This window comes from Stegostoma tigrinum, chromosome 10 (assembly GCF_030684315.1).
Source record: "Stegostoma tigrinum isolate sSteTig4 chromosome 10, sSteTig4.hap1, whole genome shotgun sequence".
NCBI classification, from domain to species: Eukaryota; Metazoa; Chordata; class Chondrichthyes; order Orectolobiformes; family Stegostomatidae; genus Stegostoma; species Stegostoma tigrinum.
In genome coordinates, this window is record NC_081363.1 from 86,699,130 (window position 1) to 86,720,598 (window position 21,469).

Below are 21,469 nucleotides of genomic sequence, written 5' to 3' on the forward strand. Positions count from 1 at the left end.
TGAGTCCAGAACCAGAGGACACCGTTTAAAAATAAGGGGTAGGCCATTTAGAACAGAGTTGAGGAAAAACTTCTTCACCCAGAGAGTGGTGGATATATGGAATGTTCTGCCCCAGAAGGCAATGGAGGCCAACTCTCTGGATATTTTTAAGAAAGAGATGGATAGAGCTCTTAAAGATAGTGGAATCAAGGGTTATGGGGATAAGGCAGGAACAGGATACTGATTATGGATGATCAGCCATGATCATCATGAATGGTGGTGCTGGCTCAAAGGGCCGAATGGCCTACTCCAGCACCTATTGTCTATTGTCTATTCCCACAGAAACTCCTATCTGTCCCCTAACTATGGAGTCCCCAATGACTAATGCTCTCCTCCTCTTCGCCCCTTCCCTTCTGAGCAACAGGAACAGACTCTATGCCAGAGACCTATACCCCTGGTAAGTCATCCCCACCCCCCCCCCCCCCCCCCCCCCCACCCACCCCGAACAGTATCCAAAACGGTATAATTGTTATTGAGGGGAATGCCCATGGGGGATCCCTGCACTGTCTGTGTGTTCCCTTTCTGTCCCCTGACTGTAACCCATCTACCCATTCCTCTACCTGAGGTGTGACTAGGTCTCTGTAACTCCCCTCAATTACCCCCTCAGCCTCCCAAAAGCTCCAAAGTTCATCCAACTTGGGCTCCAGTTACCTAACACAGTTTCTGAGGAGCTGGAGTTGGGTGGACTTCCCACAGATGAAGTCAGTGGGGTCGCTAGTAGTGACCCTTACCTCCCACATTCTACAGGAGGAGCATGCAACTGCCCTGGCACCCATTCCTATGTTCTAAATTCACACACAGATTATTGAAAAAGGAAGAAAAAAGTAATCTTACCAAATCAGTGCTCAGATCGTTTCCTTTTGGTTAGAGGAGGAGGATGTGTAGGAGACAGTACCTAAGTAGCGTTTCGGGTAGCAACTGCCCGAACATATTACCTCACTTTGCTTTACATGGGCACTCTGGCTTGCGCGGCTGCCGCTGAAAGCAAGAGGACTACATTTGTTGATAAGAAACAGCAATAACAATTCCGATTGATGACCTTTTATCGCAGCTGTGTGGGAAACGTCAGAGATGCAATGGGTTTTGAGCAAGCGATTGGTGTGACAAGGGCAAAAGCAAGTGGGAGACTGGGAAACGGAATGGATTGGATGACAAAGTTATTCTTCCAAGGCCCAAGAAAGTGATGATAGGACATGAAAAGAAACACAAGATGTGCCCAAAGCAAATATATTAATCTCTGAAAACAGAAGTAAGGGAAAAGTTCCAAGTTATAGGTGTTACTGTGAATACCAGTGTGGATCATAGTCTTTTAATGGGGTTTGTGGAACATACTTTGGTTCAGTACTACTATGGCTAGGTGCATTGCTGATTGTATCAAGGTTCGAACTATCAAACTTTCTTCAACTTTGCTTTCATTTTGCATTCAGCTTTGTTTCACATGGTCCAACTTCTCTTAATTTCCTTGCCTCTATTTCTGTCAACTAACTATTGTTCATTATTAGCCACTGACTACTGCAATTAACTTGATCACGTTTCCTCATACCTTGCACACTTTAAGGATTCCTTCCCATTCTTCCTATCCCTCTGTCTCGATCACATCTGCCCCAATGATGTCAACTTCTTTACCAACATTGTCGAATTGTTGTCTTTTGCTTCAACCAAGGACTCCCCACAAGGCTGTTGACTGTGTCGACTACATTTCCTGCACTTATGCTGTCACCCCTTCCTCTTCCTCCCAGAGCCATGATAATGTTCCCTCTGACCTCACATTCTACCCCACCAACCTCTCATATTTCAATGGATCATTGTCCACCATTTCCACTGCATAATAACATCATCGAATGCAACTTCCCCTCCCCTGCAGCATTCCAAGTGGACCATTCCCTTTGTGATTCTCTTGTGCATTTGTCAGTCATTGCCTACACTCCATCCCTTTCCTATAGCACATTTCTGTGCAAGCTTGAAGACTGCACACCTGCCCTTTTTTTAAACCTCATGTCACCTCACTATCCCAGGCCCCCAACACCCCTACAAGGTAAAGATCTCCATATAATCCTGTCAGTTGAGTTTACTTTATTCATTTTTCTACATTGGGAAGACCAAACATAACTGCTTTGAGGAATATCTTGGCTTAGCCCACAAGCATGACTCCAAGCTTCGCTGCTCTCATTTTCATTCACCATCTTTCTCTCGTGTTGACCTTCCTGCACTCAGCCTGCTGCACTGTTGCATTGAAGCTCAACGTTATCTTGAGCAACTGCATTTCGTTTTAAGGCTTTATAGCCTTCCAAACCTAATGTGAATTTCAGCTGGTAAACCCTGTCTTTTTCATATCGGTATTTTTCAATGTTAAAGTTTTTCTTTTGTTTTCACTTTCAGACAATAATGCACTTGCTCTTGACGCATCTTTTGTTTTTTTTTAAACCCTGGGAGACTAACTATTTTTTAATTACACTGTCATCAACTCTATCACGGACCTTCCTTTGCCTCTGCTCCACACCGCTTGCTCAGAGCCTAACTGTATCGTTAATTATACTTAGTTCTGATCAAAGGTCATCAACCTGACAGATTAACTATGTTTCTCTCTTCACAGCTGCTGTCTAACCTGCTGAATATTTCCAGCATCTGCAGTATTTTAATTTTATGATTTTTTGAGCCGTTCCTTTCTGTTCATTATGCTTTAATCAACTTGCTATTTATGCACCTCATCTAGGCATGCAAAGCAAAGAGTCACATCTCAGCATGTAGTCAAGAAACAATTCCAGCTCTTTTGCAGATGACTGCTTCACTAAGCTGATTCTACACTTGGGTTTCACTGAACTCCAGTTTCCCGAGTGCCCTGAGCTATATTTGCTGCTACTGGGCTTCCTTGAGTCCCAACTCTCAACTACCCCCAACTCCTCAGAGCTAACTGCAGCATTTCAACTGTGTAGAGTGGCCTCCTCTTGCTCGTCACTGTCTCTGAATCTTAATCTTCCTCAGCTGTACCAGCCGTATACTGCTTGTGTCTTTCTCATTGCCACTCTCTGTTGCAATAAATGAACAGCTCCTGCGTTTGATGTTAACCCTAACTATTTAGGCCAAACAACAGCATTCTCAGCTGCAAGGATTCTTCTCTGACTGACTAAAAGCTGACTTCTGAACTGCTACCCTTAAACTGTTTTAAATTATCTACTGGAACACTTTGAGCATCCCATGCTTATTGCTGTTGTGACAGTGGAATGTCCTGTTCTTAAATGTTATAATCTGCTAATTTATTCAACACAAATTAATTTTTTAAATGGATTTTATCACAAAAGTTACTAACTTTCCTTTATCACTACAGGCAACTAGTTTTTCAAAGGTTCCTTACATATTCCAAGATTAGAGGAAGCATGGTGAATCAGTGGTTAGCACTGCTGCCTCACAGGGCCAGGGACCTGGATTGATCCACCCTCTGGTGATGATGCAGAGTTTGCACGTTCTCCCTGTGCCTGTGAGAGTTTCCTCCCACAGTCCAGAGGTTTGCAGGTTGGGAGGATTAGCCATGTTAAATTACCCATAGTGTCCAGGGTGTGCAAGCCAGGTGAATTAGCCATGGGAAATGCAGGGTTACAGAGACAGGGTAGGGTGCAGTTCTGGGTGGGATGCTCTTCAGAAGGCCAGTGTGGACTCAATGGGCCAAATGGCCTGCTTCCACTCTGTAGGGACTCTGATTCTCTGAGACCTGCCTTTTATAAATGTGTCTTGGATGTTCTTAATTAAGCCATGTTTCTCTGGTGAGATATAATGTAATCTAATCTAATTGTCAGGGAATTAGTTTTCCTATTCATGGGACACTTGCCTCAGTACTAATGGAACAGGAACAGGCTTTACCTGAACAATGCTGGGACCAGTTTTTCTGACAAATCATGGAAGACAAGTTTCAACTAAATACTGGAAGGAAGGAATCATGAGAGGAGTTGTGATAAATTGCACGAAAACCTAACAGATCAGGCTAGTGATGTGGAGAATTATTTAATTAGAATGTTAGCAGGAAGAGGCAGAGAGGACAAACTGAGGTATGACGCCAGCAGACATGGGTAGGGACTGCAAAAATGGCAAGTGAAACATTAAATGCATGCAGTATTCATATCGAAGTGGATAAATTGTTAACCAAAATTGTAATAAATATGTATGATAACCTTTATGGAGACATCATTGCAGAGTGACCAAGGCTGGGCCGTGGATATTTGACCTTTCAAAAAGTTAGGAATAATGAAATAGGTAGTGGGTTAGATTAGTTAATTATTTATGTCATTACTCTAATAGTAATTCTTGATCATAGCTCGAAAGAGCAAGATCCAGAATCTGTTTGTTTAGATATTAAAAAAAAGCAGAGTTAAGAAGTCATTTGTGGGTTTGGTATATAGGCCCCCTAATAATAGCTACACTGTTAAACCAAGTATATAGGAAGAAATAAATGAAGCTTGAAAGAGAGCTTGGATGATTTTCAACTGCATGTGGAAGGACAAATCAGATTGGCAAAGGTAGCCTGGAAGATGAGTGTTTTAGAGCAGTATGTTCTTGAGGCTATGCTTTGACCTGGTGCTGAACATAAGAACAGGATTAATCACTTAACCTCATTGTAATGGAGCCTTTAAATGCCCATCTGTTCCTCCACTACATTGATGACTGTATTGGCACTGCCTTGTGCTCCCACAAGGAGTTTGAACAGGTCATCAACGATACTAACATCTTTCACCCAACCTCAAAGTCACCTGGACCATCTCTTCCCTGGTCCCACCCCTCCTCTCTATTTATCTCTGAGCTCCCTGCTCCCTCCCCATTTCTGAAGAAGGGTCCTGATCCTAAACATCAACTTTTCTACTCCTCTGATTCTGCCTGCTCTGTGTTCCTCCATGTCCACACTGTGTTTATCTCTGACTCCAGCATCTACAGTTCTTACTATCTCTGAGTGATTATAATGTGATAGAATTTTGCATTCCATTTGAAGGTGAGAAGTGTGGGTCTGAGACCAAAGCTTTAAATCCAAACAAATGCTGCTATAGGGGTATAAAGAGTGCTAATTAAAGTGAAAAGGTAGAACACTGGAGATGTGGCAGGCTTTTAAGGAGATATTTCATAACTCTCAGCAAAGATTTGCTCAGCTGAGAAAGATGCATCATCCGTGGCTGAATAAGAAAGTTGGGAATAGTATTAAACTGAAAAAACACTGTACACCTAAGCAGAAAGTTTAGAGATTGGTCAGATTTCAAGCACTGACAAAGAATGAGTCAAAGAAAGTGGAACGCAGTATGAGAAAGAGCCAACTAGTAATATACAACTGTATAGTAATACAGGTAGGAAACACCAGTCTTTGGATGTGGTATACTTAGTTTTCTGAAAGGCTTTTGATAAGATACCACATCAAAGGTTACTGCACGTGACAAGGCACAAAGTCACACATTATCATGGATGAAGGATTGGTTAGCTAATAGCAAAGAAGATTCTGATTGGCATGCTGTAACCAGTGGAATGCTACAAGGATCTCTGCTGGAGCCTCAACTGTTTTACAGTAAACGGATGAAGACACCACATGTATGATAGGTAAATGTGCTAATGGTACTTGGGTAGCTACAAAAGTATGTTGTCCGAACAATATAGAGAGTCTGCAAAGTGATATGAATAGACTAAGTGAACAAAAATTGGCAGATGGAATATAATGTGGAAAAATGTCAACTTAACAATTTTGGCAGAAATAATAGAGAAACTACATGTTACTTAAATGCAGAGATCGTAGAACTCTGAGGTAGAGAGAGATTTGGATGTCCTGATACATGAACCATATAAATACTACTACTCAAGAACAGCAAGTAACTTAGAAAGCAAATAGAATGTTGACATTTATTACAAGGGGAATGGCAATCAAAAGTGGGCAGATTTGTGCAGCTGTACGGGACCTTGGTGAAACTACATGAGCATACTGTATACAATTTTCATCTTGTTCTCAAAAAGGACATAATTGCATTAAACCAGTTCAGAGAAGGTTCAGTTTGACTCATTCCTGGGACAAAAACCTGATCTTGTGAAAACAAATTAATGAACTGTGCCTGTATTTTTTGAAGTTTGCAAGAATGAGAGGTGTTCTTTTTGAAATACCTAAGTGCCTGAGAGTGCTTGACAGAGTAGACACTAAAAAGATATTTCATTTGTGGGAGAAATTAGAACTCGGAGAGACAGTTCAAAAATAGTTGAAGACAAATGAGAAGAATGTTTTCTATGATCGTTGCAAGTCTGTGAAGTTCTCTTCCCCAGAAAGCAGCAGACACTCAAATTTGATGAAGGTTTAGTCTCAGTTTTGATAGATAAGAAATCCCAAATTATGGATAGGAAAGGAGTTGAGATCACATTAAGATCTTGCTGAACAGCTAAGCAGGCTCAAAATACTGAATGACCTACTCCTACTTCTGTGTTCCTAGGACACCCTGATATGTCAGTGAAATCATTTCACTGAATGCTTGTTAACCAAAACCTCTCTTCTTTAACTTTTAATTTTCATTGAACATTTCACTCGATCGATAATTCCATCCTTCTTCTTGAAAGTAACTTGGCAGATGAAAGCAATAATTAAAGAAATTAATATAAAAATCAGTATTCATCCACTTCTGAGGTTGATTTCTAGTATTGACTTCAGCCTGGCTGATCTGTTATCAATCCAGTATCGCTCTCTCTTCTTTGGCCTTTTCATGAATGGAGATGTATAGGTAGCCCTAGTACAATTTTAATGTCTGTGAATGTCTAAACAATTGTGTAGTGCAAGTCTGCTGTCGAGCTTTCTTTGGCATTCAGACGTACTTGTCATCTGGATACAATATGACTCATACTGCTAGTTCCTTTTTTTTTTGCCAGTACTATTTCCTTACCTGCAGCTAACTAATTGCTGCATCTCCTTGTGTACCCATTCATTCTCATTATCTTTCTCTTCTGCCAAAACTGAAGCAAAATATTTCTTACTGCCTCTTCTGTTTTTTTTTTCCAGATTTTGAATTTCGTCCATAAGCTATGGCTAGAGTCATATTGTTCCCTCAGTCTGTAACTTGTTTGAAATACCTAAGTGCCTGAGAGTGCTTGAGTTATTTGTTATGGCTGATAGGAAGCAAATTCTGAACATTGACTGGTTATTTCTAATTGCAGGGTCTTAGCCTGAAAGCAGTTCTACAGTTTGCTGCTTCTCAGAGAGTGGTAGCATCATCCAGAGTTATCCAGCAGCACCTGACCCGGTTAATGTCAGGTAAGTATGGCTAACCATGCAGACCTTTCATGTGCATTGAGCTCAACAGATGATGAATACAGTTGAGATAAATGATCAATGTAACATGTTAAGGAGGAATTTGATTCAAGTATTGGTTTGAATTTCTACCAGACAGATGGAATAGTGCTCTCTGAATCCCATATAAAATTTATTTTCAACCAGTTCCCGTAGGAGATACACTGAGCTTAGAAAAGCGAAAAGTTTGTGTTTGTGCAGAACTTTTCATCAATTCTGGCCACTTCACAGTGCTTCACAGCCAATGAAGCACTTTCAAAATGTAGTCACTGTCGTAATAAAAGAAATATTGAAGCCAATTTAGACAAAGCAAGATCTTACAAATACCAGTTAGCTAATAACGCAATAATATGCTTCAGTGAAGTTGGTTGAAGGATAAATATTTCCCATCAAGAATGCCCCTACTGCTCTTTGAACAGTACTGTAGGATTTTCACTAGGCTGGTTCCTAATATGAGGACTTTGTCTTATTAGGAGAGGTGGAGCCTATGCCCATTGGAGTTTAGACAAATAAGAATGGAAAGATGGAAGACTTTGAAGGGGAGCTATCAGAGAGCTGCTGAAATGATGTTTCCTGATGAGGGCACTATCCAAAACTTGGAGATACAGTTTAAAAATAAAGGGTCTCTCATTAAGATCAAGATAGTAACAAAAAGCATAGGACTGAGGAGCAGGGCTAGGCTATTTGGCCGTTTGAGCTTTCCCCACTATTCAAGAAGAACATGGCAGATCTAGTGAGGATCTTAGTTTACTCTGTCTACTACCCAAGGTGTGCTCTTGTTCATAAACTATGTCACCTAACTTTAGTCTCTCCCACGGAAGTCTGTTTATTTATTTTCTCTAGTGCCCTAAGATGAAAAGGAATTTATTCACTCTGAGGATCGTTAGTGTTTGGTATTCTCTTCCATAGACAGCTGGAAGTTTGGATGACTCAATATATTCAAGGTTGATTTGGACAGATTTTTGATTGACGAGGGACTCCAGGATTATGGACACAGCCATAACAGTAAATTCAAGTCCAAAATCAAATCATCCATGATCTCTTTGGTGGAGTAGGATGAGGAGTCCAAATTGTCTGCTGCTGCTCCTATTCCTTGCATTCAGCCTCGTCAACTTCCTTTGCACTGCTTAGGGGATTTGACAGGATGGATGTGAAAAGGTTGTTTTCCCCTTGTGAAGGAATTTAGGGCCAGAGGGTAATAACCTCAGATTAAAAGGTTGCACATTTATAACAGAGATGAGGAGGAATATCTTCTTGGTGGTAGTGAATCTGTGGAATTCTTTATCCCAGAGGGCTATTGAAGCTGGGTCTTAAGTATTTTTAGGGCTAAGACAGACAGACAGATTTTTAATCAGTAAGGAAACCAAGGGTTACGGAAAAAGCAGGAATTTGGAGTTGAAGATTATCAGATCAATAATGCCAGAGCAGATTTAATAGGCTGAATGTCCTACTTATGTTGCTACATCTTATGATTGTAAATAATACAGTAAAATTCATATTACTAGAAATAAATAAAACTAAAAGTATGGAAGTTCTTTGTTTCTGTCATAGATATATATTTCATACCCTGTTTTGTTACATATGGTTCCAGGTTAGATGCATTATGCATTGCCTTTATTGAAGTCTTTAAGATAATGCAAAATGTCAGTGCAACATCAAATGTAAATACAACCCTGTCTGCTAATTTCCGTGATATCTTGGTTCAATTCAGAAGTGAGAAGCAAAATTAGCAAATGGAGATTGAAATTTTTGGTAAAATTTGACCAATATATATAAATTTGTCTGGATGCATACAAACAATAGTCAAGCATGTTTTTTTTTTGTTGTTTTCAGTTTTGCTGAACTGTAGTCATTTGACTTCTCATGTTGAAATTAACTTTAAATAATTCAGTGAATCTAGTTTGCCATCCTTCTGATAATCAACCACTCACTTTGGCCAAGAAAAGTATTTTACAGTATATGATTCCATGTTTTGTTTTCTAGTTTTTCTGCCTCATCTGGATGTTGAAGATACTTGGTCAATCCTGGATATTGACTTTTTCCACCTTTTGGTATGTTTATGATTCATGGCATTTGAGAAGAATAACAGTTCAACTAATTATTTCTTTCATTTTAATATCAAAAATGCACTTAGGATTTCATGATTCTGATTCATATCGGGGAACATTATCTTCATTTGGTGTAGTGGAAATTCTTATCCTAAAGATCAATTAAGCCTCCGGATCATTTGAAAGTTTCAAAGTGAAAATTGATTGATTTTGCTTGGTGGGGGTGGATACTAGGAATATGGGCCAAAAGTAGGTAATTGGTGTTTAAGGTTCAGGTCAGTCATGATCTAACTGAACAGTAAAATAGGCTTGCAGGGTTGATTGGTTGTCTTTGTGTTACATTTTAAGATTTGAGCATCAACAGAATGTCTTTAAATACACTATGTCCCCTAGGAAACGATGCTTCCACCCATGTCTGGAGCATGCTGAGTTAAAAATTATGATTTATTTGTGATTTTAATTACCAAGGATCAAATAACTTGCCCAACTTGTGCTCTGTAAAGTGGCCACATGGGTGTATATTACCAAAACCTAGCATCATATTTAGAAGTATCAAGTGGGGTGATACAGTCATTATAAGTTGTGGTGAGAAGCTATGAGTACTTAGAGTAAAGAATAAACTAATAGTAGTTCAGCCAAAAGATAAAATCCGTCCACAAGTCTAGGATCTACTCAAGGTTTATTGTATGATGAGGCTTTTGGATTACAAAGATCTTGGTAGTTCTTTATGATGTACCAATATTTGTATCTGATTTAATCATAATGCAGATGTCAGCTCAGTATGAATCTATTTTTTAATCTAATTAACAGATTTCCTTACCTATTGCGATCTCTTAGGATCAAGAATTATTTGCTTTCACTTTGTATTGTTTGGCTGAGAGATAGTTGATGTGTCTGGTGTGCAATCTACAAACCTGAACACTCCAAGCTCTGAAACGTGGGGCGTGAGTGTTTGATGGGTCAGGCAGATGAAGTGCTTTGAAGCACTTAAAGAAAAAGCTCAGCAAGAAAGATTCATCTGTGACTCAAAAGAAATCAAAGGTAGTATTAAGTTAAGAGACTTATCAAGTTGCAAAGAATAATAAGGGTAGGCAGTGGCCTAGTAATATTGTAACTAGACTATTAATCCAGAAACTCTGTTAATATCTTGGGGACCCAAATACAGATCCTGCCACAGCAGGCGGTGGAATTTGGCTTCAATAAAGAATTTGGCATTAAGAGGCTAATGATGACTGTGAAACCATTGTCAATTATCAGAAAAACCCAACTCATTCACTAATGTCACCTGCCATCCTAATCTGATCTGGCCTATATGTGACTCCAGACCCACCGCAATGTGCTTGACTCTTAACTATCATCTGGGTAATTGGGGACAGACAATAAATGCTGGTCCGGCCACTGACATCCACATCCCGTGAGTGAATTAAAAAAAGTAACAGGTCAAAGGATTAGGAGTGTTTTATCAACTAAAATTATCATATAAAATGTGGTTTAGAGGAGGTTAAAAAAGAAATTGGAGAAGTCCAACGGACTAAAATCCAAAAAAACCCTAGAAATGGATGGCTTCAGTTTCCAAAAGGGCTAGCTATAGAAGGACCAAATAGATCAGCTATGAGTCTCCAAAATTCCTTAAATTTGGAATAGTGTCATTAGTTCGGAAACTTGCATATGGAACACCATAAGATGTCGTAATATATTTAGCCATTTGACCCATTGAGTTGGCACTACCATTTGATCATTGCTGATAAGTTCCTCAACCACATTCTCCTGTCTTCTTCCCATCATCTTTGATCACCTTACTAATCAATAACATATCTGCCTCAGTCTAAAAGCTGAGGTCAATGATTTGGCCTCCACATCCTCCTATAGCAATGAGTTCCACAGATTCACCACCCTCTGGCTCATTCCTCCTAATCTCAGTTCTAAAGGTTCATCCCTTCACTCTGAGGCTGTGCCTTCAGGTGCTAGTCTTTCCTACTAGTGGAAGTATCTTCTCCATATCTAGTCTATCCAGGCCTCTCTGTATTCTCGACGTTTCAGTGAGATCAACCCCTCCTCATCCTTCTAAACTCCATTGACTAGAGAGCCAGAGTCCTCAGACCATCTTCTAATGACAAGCCCTTCATTCGCAGAATCATTCTTGTAAACCTGCTCTAGGCCCGCTCCAATGCCAGCACATCCATCCTTCGATACAGGGACCAAAACTGTTCATGATGTACATCACTGCTCCTGTCTTCTATATCTCTCAAAATGAATGTTAACATTGCATTGGCTTCCTTAACTGCTAACTGAAATTTAACACGTTAATCTTGCAAGTCCTGTCTCGGGATTCTGTTTATTTCTTTTGTGTTTCAGATTTCCAAAGCCATTCCCCATTTAGAAAATAGTCTGTGCCTCTATTCTTTCTCCCAATATGCATAACTTCACACTTTGCCACATTGAATTTTACCTGCCACGTCTTTGCCTGCTCTGTGGCTGTCCAAGTCCTTCCACAGGCCTCCCTACTTCCTCAACACCACCTGTCCCTCCACTTATCTTGTGTCATAAGAGGAGCATGAGAGAAAATTGGCAAGAACAGGCCAGTTAGCCTGAATCTGTAGTTGGGCAAGTGTAAGAATCTTTTATTAAGGGATGCTTAACAATTTTCTTAGAGAAAATATGGAAAAGTATTTAAACAAATCAATATGGTTTTACTAAAAACACATTCTTTTTGACAAATTTATTTGATATTTTGAAGCGTGCTTGACAAATCTACAGGAATTTTGAGGATGTTAATTTATAGAGTGATGAAGGGAGCCAGTGGATATGGTTTCCTTGGACTTTCAGAAGACTTTCAATAAGATCTTGCATAAAAGATTAGCTTGTAAACCTCAAACGCAAGGGACAGAGATAGCGTACTGAAACAGATAGAAACTGGTTGACAGACAGGAAATAGAGTAGGTATAAATGGGGTTACAAGCTTTTGTGCTCCTGAGATGCTGCTTGGCCTGCTGTGTTCATCCAGCCTCACATTTTTATTATCTAGGTATAAATGTGTCTTTTTCTGAGAGACAGCCAGTGCCTGCCGGGGTTCTGCAGGGATTAGTGCTTGGACTCCAGCCATTCACAATATATATCAATGATTTATCTTAGGGAATTAAATGTAATATCTTCAAGTTTGCAAACAACACAAAACTGGGTGGGAGGGTGGAGAGTGTGATTTGAACAAATTAAGTGAGTGGGCAAAAGCATGGCATGTGGATAAATGGGACATTGTCCACTTTAGAAGCAAAAACAGGAAGACAATTTATTTTGACTGCTGATAGATTAAGAAAGACGAAGATGCAACAAGACCTGGGAGTCCTCATGCACCATTTGCTGAAGGTATATGTGCAGGTGCAGCAGTGGGTGAAAAAGGCAAATGGTATGTTGGCTGCTTTGTGAGAGAGTTCAGGTACAGGAGCAGGGATATGTTGCTGCAATTGTGCATGGCCATGGTGAGACCACAGCTGGAGTAATATGTGTGGTTTTGGCCTCCTTATCTGAGGCAGGATGTCAGAGCTATAGAGGGAGTTCAACAAACTAGACTGATTCCTGGGGTGTCAGGACTGACATACGAAGAGAGACTGGATCAGTTTTGATAATACTAACTGCTGTTTGGAATAAAGGAAGGGTATGAAATTTGAACAGGACTAAAAATGCAAGGATGTTCCTGATGACCAGGAATCATGGTCTAAACATTCGGGAGGGGACATTTAGGACTGAGATGAGAAATTTCTTCACCCAGAAAGTGGTGAGCTTGTTAACTCTCCGCTACAGAAAATGGTTGAAGCCAGAACATCAAATATCTTCAAGAAGGATTTAGATGTAGTTCTTAGGACTAAAGCGATCAAAAAATATAAGGAAAAAGCGAGAAGGGGGCACTGAGCTGCATGCTCAACCATGGTCATATTGAATGGCAGAGCAGGGCCAAATGGTCAATTCTTCCTATTTTCTATGTTTCCATGTAACATGAAGAGTCAGTGAAGAGAAATCAGTAGATGATGTGTACAGGATTAGGACTCGTGGAGTTTGGGGTGATGGCATTGGTAAAGATTGGCGAATGCATAGAATTGCACAGCAAAAATGTATAAACGGGGTAGAGCACTGGAAAGATTGATGGTGGGGCCTTGGCTATTTACAATTTATATTAATGACTTTGGCAAAAAGTTTGTTGAAGATACAAAACTAAGTGGAATTGTGAACTCAAATGTTTTAGAGTGATGTAGACCGGGATAAGTGAATGAGCAACAAGATGATGGATGAAATATGTACAAGGTTATTTACTTTGGCCATAAGAACAGATGAATAGTATTTTTTTGAGAGGTGTGAAACTTGTACATTTTGATTTTCAGAAAGACTTGAGTACTCAAACAAGAGACACCTTAAGCTAGTATGCGGGTAGAGAAAACAGTTTGGAAGGCAAATGGCATGTTGATCTGTATTGCAAGGGATTGGAATAAAGAAATAACAACATTTGCTACAATTGTGTGGGTCTTCGACAGCACATTTGGAATACTGTGTAATGTTAGATTTCCAGTTTCCATGTTTAAGAAAGGATATATTTGCATTGGAGGCAATGTAGTAAAGGTTCACTCAGTTAATCCCTGGGATAAGAGGGTTAGCTGATGAGAGGTAGAGTAAATTGTCTATATTCTCATTCAAACCCCTTCAAAACCTTGTACATTTCATATGTTAAACACTAAAGTTCATTCCACTAATCAGGGAGTCTAAAACACAGGCACAACCTCAGGATAAGGGATCATCTTTGAGGACTGAGATAAAAATAAGCTCACTCAAAGGGCTTTGAATCTTTTGGAGTTCTCTATGACAGAGGGTTGTGGATGCTCCATTGTTTAGTATATTTAAGACTGCAATAGACTGTCTTATGGACTTGAAGGATAAGGGAAGCAGTCAAGAAAGTGGGGTCAAAGCCTGCGATTAGCTTTAATCATATTGAGCTGTGGACCAAATTTTATTGACTACATGTTCTACTCTTGCTCTTATTTATTGTTTTCCTAAATGAACCTTCTCCATTTTGAATGGTTACAGGCCAGAAGCTCCACTAATTGAGCAGGGATATTTGATAATTTGAGGAAGTCTTGAGGACTCCCTTAAAATGTTTCCAATGTCTGGTCTCTTGATGTGACTAGTTGTTTCAGGAGGTTGAAAGCAAATGTACAAATACCGTCCCAGCTAGCTGAGCATTTGATGCTAGGCAATTTGGTTTTGGAGAGAACTCTATTGTTGGACTACCTTTCCTTTGTAGAATATCATGAAATCACATTGCCACTTCTCCAGTGTTTTGAGGTGCCTTTTTTAAAAAATTCTTTCCTGGCCTCTGGGTTTTGTTGCTGATACCTACTTGCCCTTGAGAACTAAGTGGTTTGCTTGGCCATTTTGGAGGTCCAGTGAGAATCAGACGTATTGCTGTGAGTTTACGCATAGGCCAGACTAGGTTGGAATGGCACATAGCCTTCCTTAAAAGGCATTCGTGCAAATGGATTTGTTGGTAAACAAATATAGTTTTATGATTGCCTCTGTCAGCTTCAAATCCTATATTTAAAAAAAAAGTTTTTTTTTATTAATACATTTGTACTCCACCATCTACTGTGGCATGGGATTTGAACCTGTGCCACCTGGGTCTCTAAATTACCAATCTATTGGTATTATCACAATGTCAATGTCTCCCCGCCTTGCTGTAGTTTGTACATGCACAGGGATCACTGTTGCCCAGGAAACCACAACCTTAATCTCTGGTTTGAGATCCTAGCTCTCAAACGCCCTTCTGAGTCATTTTGACATATTGCAGGCGGCGATGATTTAATCATATCTTTCTGCATTCCTGGAGAAGTGATTCCCAACATATGGAAAATGGTCCATATTTTCCAGGATATATCACTGTTTATGCAACAGGTGTTAGGGGCAGGGAGAACAAATTGCGCTAAGCGCTAGTTGGAAAATGACCTTGGTTTCCTGGGCATTACATTAAAGGCCCATTTTCTCATTGTTCAGAGGAGGTGAAGGTGACCTTCTCACTCAGTTTCTGAGTGAGTGCATGAACAAGCATTATCTGCATATTGAAGCTCAGTATTGGAATGATGTTGGTTTTGAATTGAAGATGGCGTAAATCAAACAGTTTGCTCTCTCTGCTGTTTAAAAATGTCTCCATTGCTGGCAGTAATTTACATTAATGATTTATGAGAAAGACATGAGTCTTTCATCTGTTGTACTGAAGAGGAAAACTGTGCTGATAATTGAAAAGTTGTAAGTAACCCCCAATCTGTAGACTTGCCCTGCTCCACCGAACAATTTTGACCTCATTCAGGCAGTATTAATAATAAAAGTAACACAGACCCAACAAAGGTGGTCAAGCAATTGACATTGAACATGTGAATGGGTATGATAAACAGTATCTATTAGCCACCCCTTCCCTTCCTTCCCCAAAAACCTGGCCACATAGATAAGCAGATTCCCTTAAAGATGAAAGTCGCTGAATCTCGTTTTTAAATTTCATTTACTTGTCTTCCATCTGTAGTACAAAATATCGGTTTGATTTTTAAGATTGGTAATGAGTTTATATTTCACAGACTAAATTGCAAGTTAGTCTTTCAGTTTGTTGCATCTGATTTCGATTTCAGGTAAGCTTAGTTCTAGCATTTCCTTCATTGTATTGGGAGGAGACTGTGGAGCTACAACCTTCAGACATCAGCTGTGCCTTCAACAACCTCTACCTCTTCCATCTGGTCACCATGGTGCATATTGTGCAGATACTTCTTACCTCAACAACAGGTGAGTGATGGAGTTCAACCTGGATAAATGTGAGGTTTTGCATTTTGGTACAACAACCAAAGGGTAGGCCTTAAACAATTAATGGTAGGGCTTGGGTATTGTTGCAAAACAGAGGGACCTAGGGGTGTAGGTACATAATTCTTTAAAGTTTGTGTCACATAGATAGGATGGTTAAAAAGGCATTTGGTGAGACAGGATGGTTAAAAAGGCATTTGGTATGCTTGCCTTCATGCTCAGTCATTTGAGTATAGGAGTTGGGAAGTCGTATTGAGGATGTACAGGACAGTGGTGAGGCCTCTTCTGGAATACTGTGTCCAGTTCTGGTCATCAGTAATAGGAAGGATATTATTAAGTTGAAGAAAGTTCAGAAGAGATTTACCAGGATGTTACCAGATATGGAAGGTTTAAGCCATAAAGGCTGGATATGCTGGGACTCTTTCACTGGAGCATAGGTTGAGGGGTGACATGATAGAAGTTTATAAAATAATGAGAGGTACAGGTAGAGTTAATGGTAGTTGTCTTTCCCCCCCCCCCCCCCCCCCCCCCTCTAGAATGGGGGATTTCAAGACTAGCCGGCACATTTTCAAGGTCAGAGCAGAGGGATTTAAAACAGTCTCTCAGGGCAAATTTTTTACAGAGTGGTTTATGTGTGGAATGAACTTGCTAAAGAAACGGTGGGTATGGGTATAATTACAATATTTAAAAAACATTTGAATAGGTACATGAATAGAAAAGGTTTGGAGGCATACAGGCCAGGAGCAGGCAGGGCTGATAGTTTAGGAATGAAACCAGAAGTTGCTGGAAAAGCTCAGCAGGTCTGGCAGCATGATGAAGTAAACTCAAAATTAACGTTTCGTGTCCGTTGAACATTAACTCTGATTTTTCTACACGGATGCTGCCAGGCTTGCTGAGGTTTTCCAGCAACTTGTGGTTTTGTTCCTAATTTACAGCATCCACAGTTCTTTTGGTTTTTATTTGGGACTAGTTTAGTTTGGGGATTATGTTTGGCATGCACTGGTTGGACTGAAGCATCTGTTTCAGTGCTTTATGACTCTACAATACCTCATGGCAGGTAGCAAGCCAACATAATCTACAGTTTTGTATTCACAAAATTAATGTGTTATAATCTAAATAAATACCTCTACATCTATGCCCTGTAACCATACAAAATAATGTAGCACTGTGGCAAAAGAGAAGTTGGCACATGCATGGTGGGCCAAATGGCTGCCTCTTGTGCTGCGTGATGCTATGAATGAGTTTCTTTGACTTCCAAGAAATGGTAACTTAAATATACATTCAGGGAAATGTTCTCATGTACCTTTTCACAGTTGTGTCTCAATTGGGTGCTTAAGGTAAGAGTTGAAGCTTGGCAACATTGATATTTTCCAGGTCTGTTCTGACTGCAATAGCAGCGAATTAATGTTTGTGTTTTGAAGCACTGCAGTTCTTCTAAGTGCCATGAATCTGATATCCTGTGAAAAGAATAATGTTGATAAATGTATCATTGGATTCAAGGGACAAGAGCCAAGTCTAGTGGGATTATCGCTGGACTGTTAATCCTGAGAGCCAGGTAATGCTCTGGGAACCTGGGTTCAAATCCTGCCAATGCAGATGGTGGAATTTGAATTCAGTAAATATCTAGAATTAAGAATCTAATGATGACCATTAATCTATTGCCGATTTGTTGGAAAAGACCATCTGGTTCACTAACTTTAGGAAAGGAAACTATCATCCTTACCTGGTCTGACCTATATGTGACTCCAGACGCACTGCAGTGTGCTTGACTCAACTGCTGTCTGGGCAGTTAGGGATGGGCAATGAATGCTGGCCCAGCTAGCGATGCCCTCATCCCATGGATGATTTTTTAAAAAGTGAAGTTCGTGGTTTTTAGATTTAACAGTTAGTGTCGAGTCTGCAGGCAAAGTCAGAAACTTTTTTGCCTGTCTGCTTTGTCACATGTTTAAAAATGATTCTATAGTGTTTTAAGTGGAAGGCCTTAGCCCAGTATCGAGGTCAATGTTCCTTCTTTGCTGAAAATGAGATATACTCGACATTAAGACACTAAGACTAAAGATTACAGATCAGACTAAATAAATTAACTGCTTTTATAGTTGAGCATGTAACGTTTTGAAATCCTGTGAAGAAAGCTCCGTGGCCTTAGGTAAAGCACCTGGCTACTATTTGCAACCCAAAATATGTTACTATTTTTATGTATATAGTTGTAATAAATTGGCAATTCACAATTACAATTGTGATAAAGTGCAAACCTATTTAGGATGTTCTTTGGTGTATTTTTGATACTAAAATAGCACACTCGAAACACTACCCCATTCTGTAATTTTAGTGCCTTGTACTTGATGTACTTTTTACATTTGTAACTTCCACGTAGGAATGTAGTTGATTATTTACTTAGGCACGAAATGCCATGATAGTAAGATAGCAACAACTTGCATTTCTGTAGTGTCTTTTAATTATTAAGCTGTCTTGAGGCCCATCACGGTACTGGAATCCAACAGAAGTTGACATCCAGTCACAGAAGGAGTATTAGAACAGAATGATCAAAAGTTTAAAGCAGCATCTTCAGGAAAGAGAAAGATAGAGATTGAGAGTTGGAGAGATTTAAGGCAAGAATTTCTGAGCTTGGGGGCTAGGCAATTGAAAGCATGATCACAGTTTTGAAATAAAAAGTGGTGGTGTTTCTTTGGTGAGGACAGAGTTGGAGAAATGCAGCTTTGAGATTCTGAGCAAATCTTCTTCATCGTCAGCAACCACTCACTAATGAGCGTGATTATCCACAAAGGAAATTCCTGAACAAATATGGATTCATAATAGAATGAGAACAAACTAAGAATATGAAAGAGGATTGCGAGTATGAAAAAAAGATGAGGAGCAAAGCATGTGTTCAAATCCCACTACGGAATTTGTTGAATAGTTCATAAACGCAGTTAATTAATTTCAGAATGGGAAGTTAGTTTCACAGCTGTATTACTAAGACTGTCATCAATTGTTGGGAAAGCCCATCTCTAATGTCCTTTAGGGAAGAAAATCTGCTGATTCCAGACCCACAGCAATGTGGTTCATTCTGGACTACCCTTTGAACTGGATGAGCAAGCCACTTTGTACAAAACCACTACAGGAAGGTCAAAAAATACAAACCTAGCTTTGACTTCGACACCGGAAATGACAAAGGCGTACCCAGCCCTGTTGTTTCTGCAGAGTCCTAGGAGCTTGTGCCATATCCCACTTCACCAATCCTGCTCACCTATCCACCTCTGTGTTTGTTGACCTTCAAAAATGCTCATCATAGTTTTTGCATGTCCATGGCCTTGTTCATCGTGTTCACTGTAATTCTTTCTATACCTCAAAGGTGTCTCCACTTCTCCAATTCTGGCCTCTTGTGATAAAATCCCTGCTTTGATTTGCTGTGGTTTTAGCAACCATGATGTCAGCTGTTAAGGCCGGAAGCACTGCAGTTCCTCCCCAAAACTTCTCCACTTTCCTCCTTTAAGCTACTCTAAAATCTACCTCGAACCAAGCTTTATGTCACTTAATGCCTTTTGTGACAGTGTCCAATTTTGCTTGACAATGTTTTTGAGATATTTTACTCCATGAAAACTGCTATGTCACTGCAAGTTAGTGTGAATTGTTCCTTGTGTGGGGGAGAGTTGGGCCTCTGGAGTTTTGTTTGACTGTAGGGAGGTGGGAGGCAACCAAGGCCGAATTGAACAGGTCAGTCAGGGATAGGTAGGAATAGATCTTGCAGTCCATCAGCTCACTGACTATTCAGTTCTGGAATTCAAGTTTGTAACTACTCTCAATGTGCAGTAACTAACTCTACTCTCTGCTTCTATAATATAACTTGGGTAGTCTTCAATGAGTTTTAACTGGGGTATAGGCCCGTAGCACCAAGCGAATTGCATGTGCCTAAAACAAAGTGTTTGTCATTAATTAATTTTAAATAGAAATATAGTAGCCAATATCATTTCTTTTTTGGAGATAGTAAGAACTGCTGGAGTCGGAAATAACACTGTGTGGCAATGAAAGAACTCAGCAGGCCAGACAGCATCAGAGGAGCAGGAAAGCTAACGTTTTGGTTTGGGACCCTTCTTCATTTTTGTTTTGTTTCTTTATGCAGTATGAGGCAATTGTGTTCTCTCTCTGTATCCCTGGTACATTGCTGCTGAGACTACATTCTTTTCTTGTTGGATTGCTTTGGTCTAGCTGACTAAATTAACCTTTAATCATAACCACTAAGCTTGCATGGAAGTTTTTCTTTGCTTTGTTTATTTGGTTTCCTTTCTGAACTGAAAGAAATGATGTTTTACCTCGTGATACCCATTTGCTGCAATTCAAGGCACTGTTGTTTAATGCAATCAGAGATAATAGGATCTACAGATGCTGGAGAATCCGAGATAACAAAGTGTAGAGCTGGACGAATACAGCAGATCAAGCATCTTAGGAGCACAAAAGCTGACGTTTCGGGCCAAGACCCTTCTTCAGAAAAAAAAATTTTAAAGGCTCTAGGCCCAAAACGTCAGCTTTTGTGTTCCGAAGATGCTGCTTGGCCTGCTGTATTCATCCAGCTCTGCACTTTGTTATCTCATTGTTTAATGCAATGCTGTTTTATTCCTGTGCAGATTGTCCTATGGAGCAGGATGGAGAGGAGACTGAGGAGTCTCAGTCAGCTGCAGAACTGTATGAAACTCTTCGAGAATACACGAGCAGGTAAGCAACAGAAAACAAAGCTGCTTGCAGTAATATAACTTCCTAGTTCCTGATAACTTTCAACAGGCATTTTTTTTTCCAAGCTGGGCTCGGCTAGTGGCCCGCTTGGTTACTAAATTTTAAATGTTGCTGTGTCTTATTAAAAAAATATGCATGGTACTAAGCCACATGAATATAGTCAAATGATCAAAAGCTGGGTCAAAGACCTAAGTTTAAAGGAGTTTCCTAAAGGAAGAAAGAGAAGTACAGAGGCCGCAAGCCAAAGGGAGGGCATTCCATTTCTTGTGATCACCACCTGTGATGGAGTGGTCAGATTGGGATTTCACAACAGATCTGAAAGCATGGTGGCTCAGTGGTGATCACTGCTGCCTCACAGCACAAGGGACCTGGCTTCGATTCCCCCCTTAAACAACTGTGTGTGGAGTTTGCACATTCTCCCAATGTTAGCGTGGGTTTCCCCCAGATGCTCCGGTTTCCTTGCACAGTCCAAAAATGTGCAGGTTATGTGGATTGGCCGTGCTAAATTGCTCATAGCGCCCAGGGATGTACAGGCTAGATG

General features: G+C 40.1%; 1 protein-coding gene across 3 annotated transcripts in view; it reads left to right on the top strand.

The window, feature by feature from the left end:
- Positions 1 to 21,469, top strand: part of ubr1 (ubiquitin protein ligase E3 component n-recognin 1) — a 215,126-nt gene that overhangs the window by 173,641 nt on the left and 20,016 nt on the right. For all 3 annotated transcript variants that reach the window (XM_048537077.2, XM_059649358.1, XM_048537078.2), the window contains 4 exons: positions 7,195 to 7,291; positions 9,311 to 9,378; positions 16,035 to 16,185; positions 20,823 to 20,910. In XM_048537077.2, the coding sequence (XP_048393034.2) occupies positions 7,195 to 7,291; positions 9,311 to 9,378; positions 16,035 to 16,185; positions 20,823 to 20,910 (404 nt within the window). The remainder of the gene's footprint in view (positions 1 to 7,194; positions 7,292 to 9,310; positions 9,379 to 16,034; positions 16,186 to 20,822; positions 20,911 to 21,469) is intronic.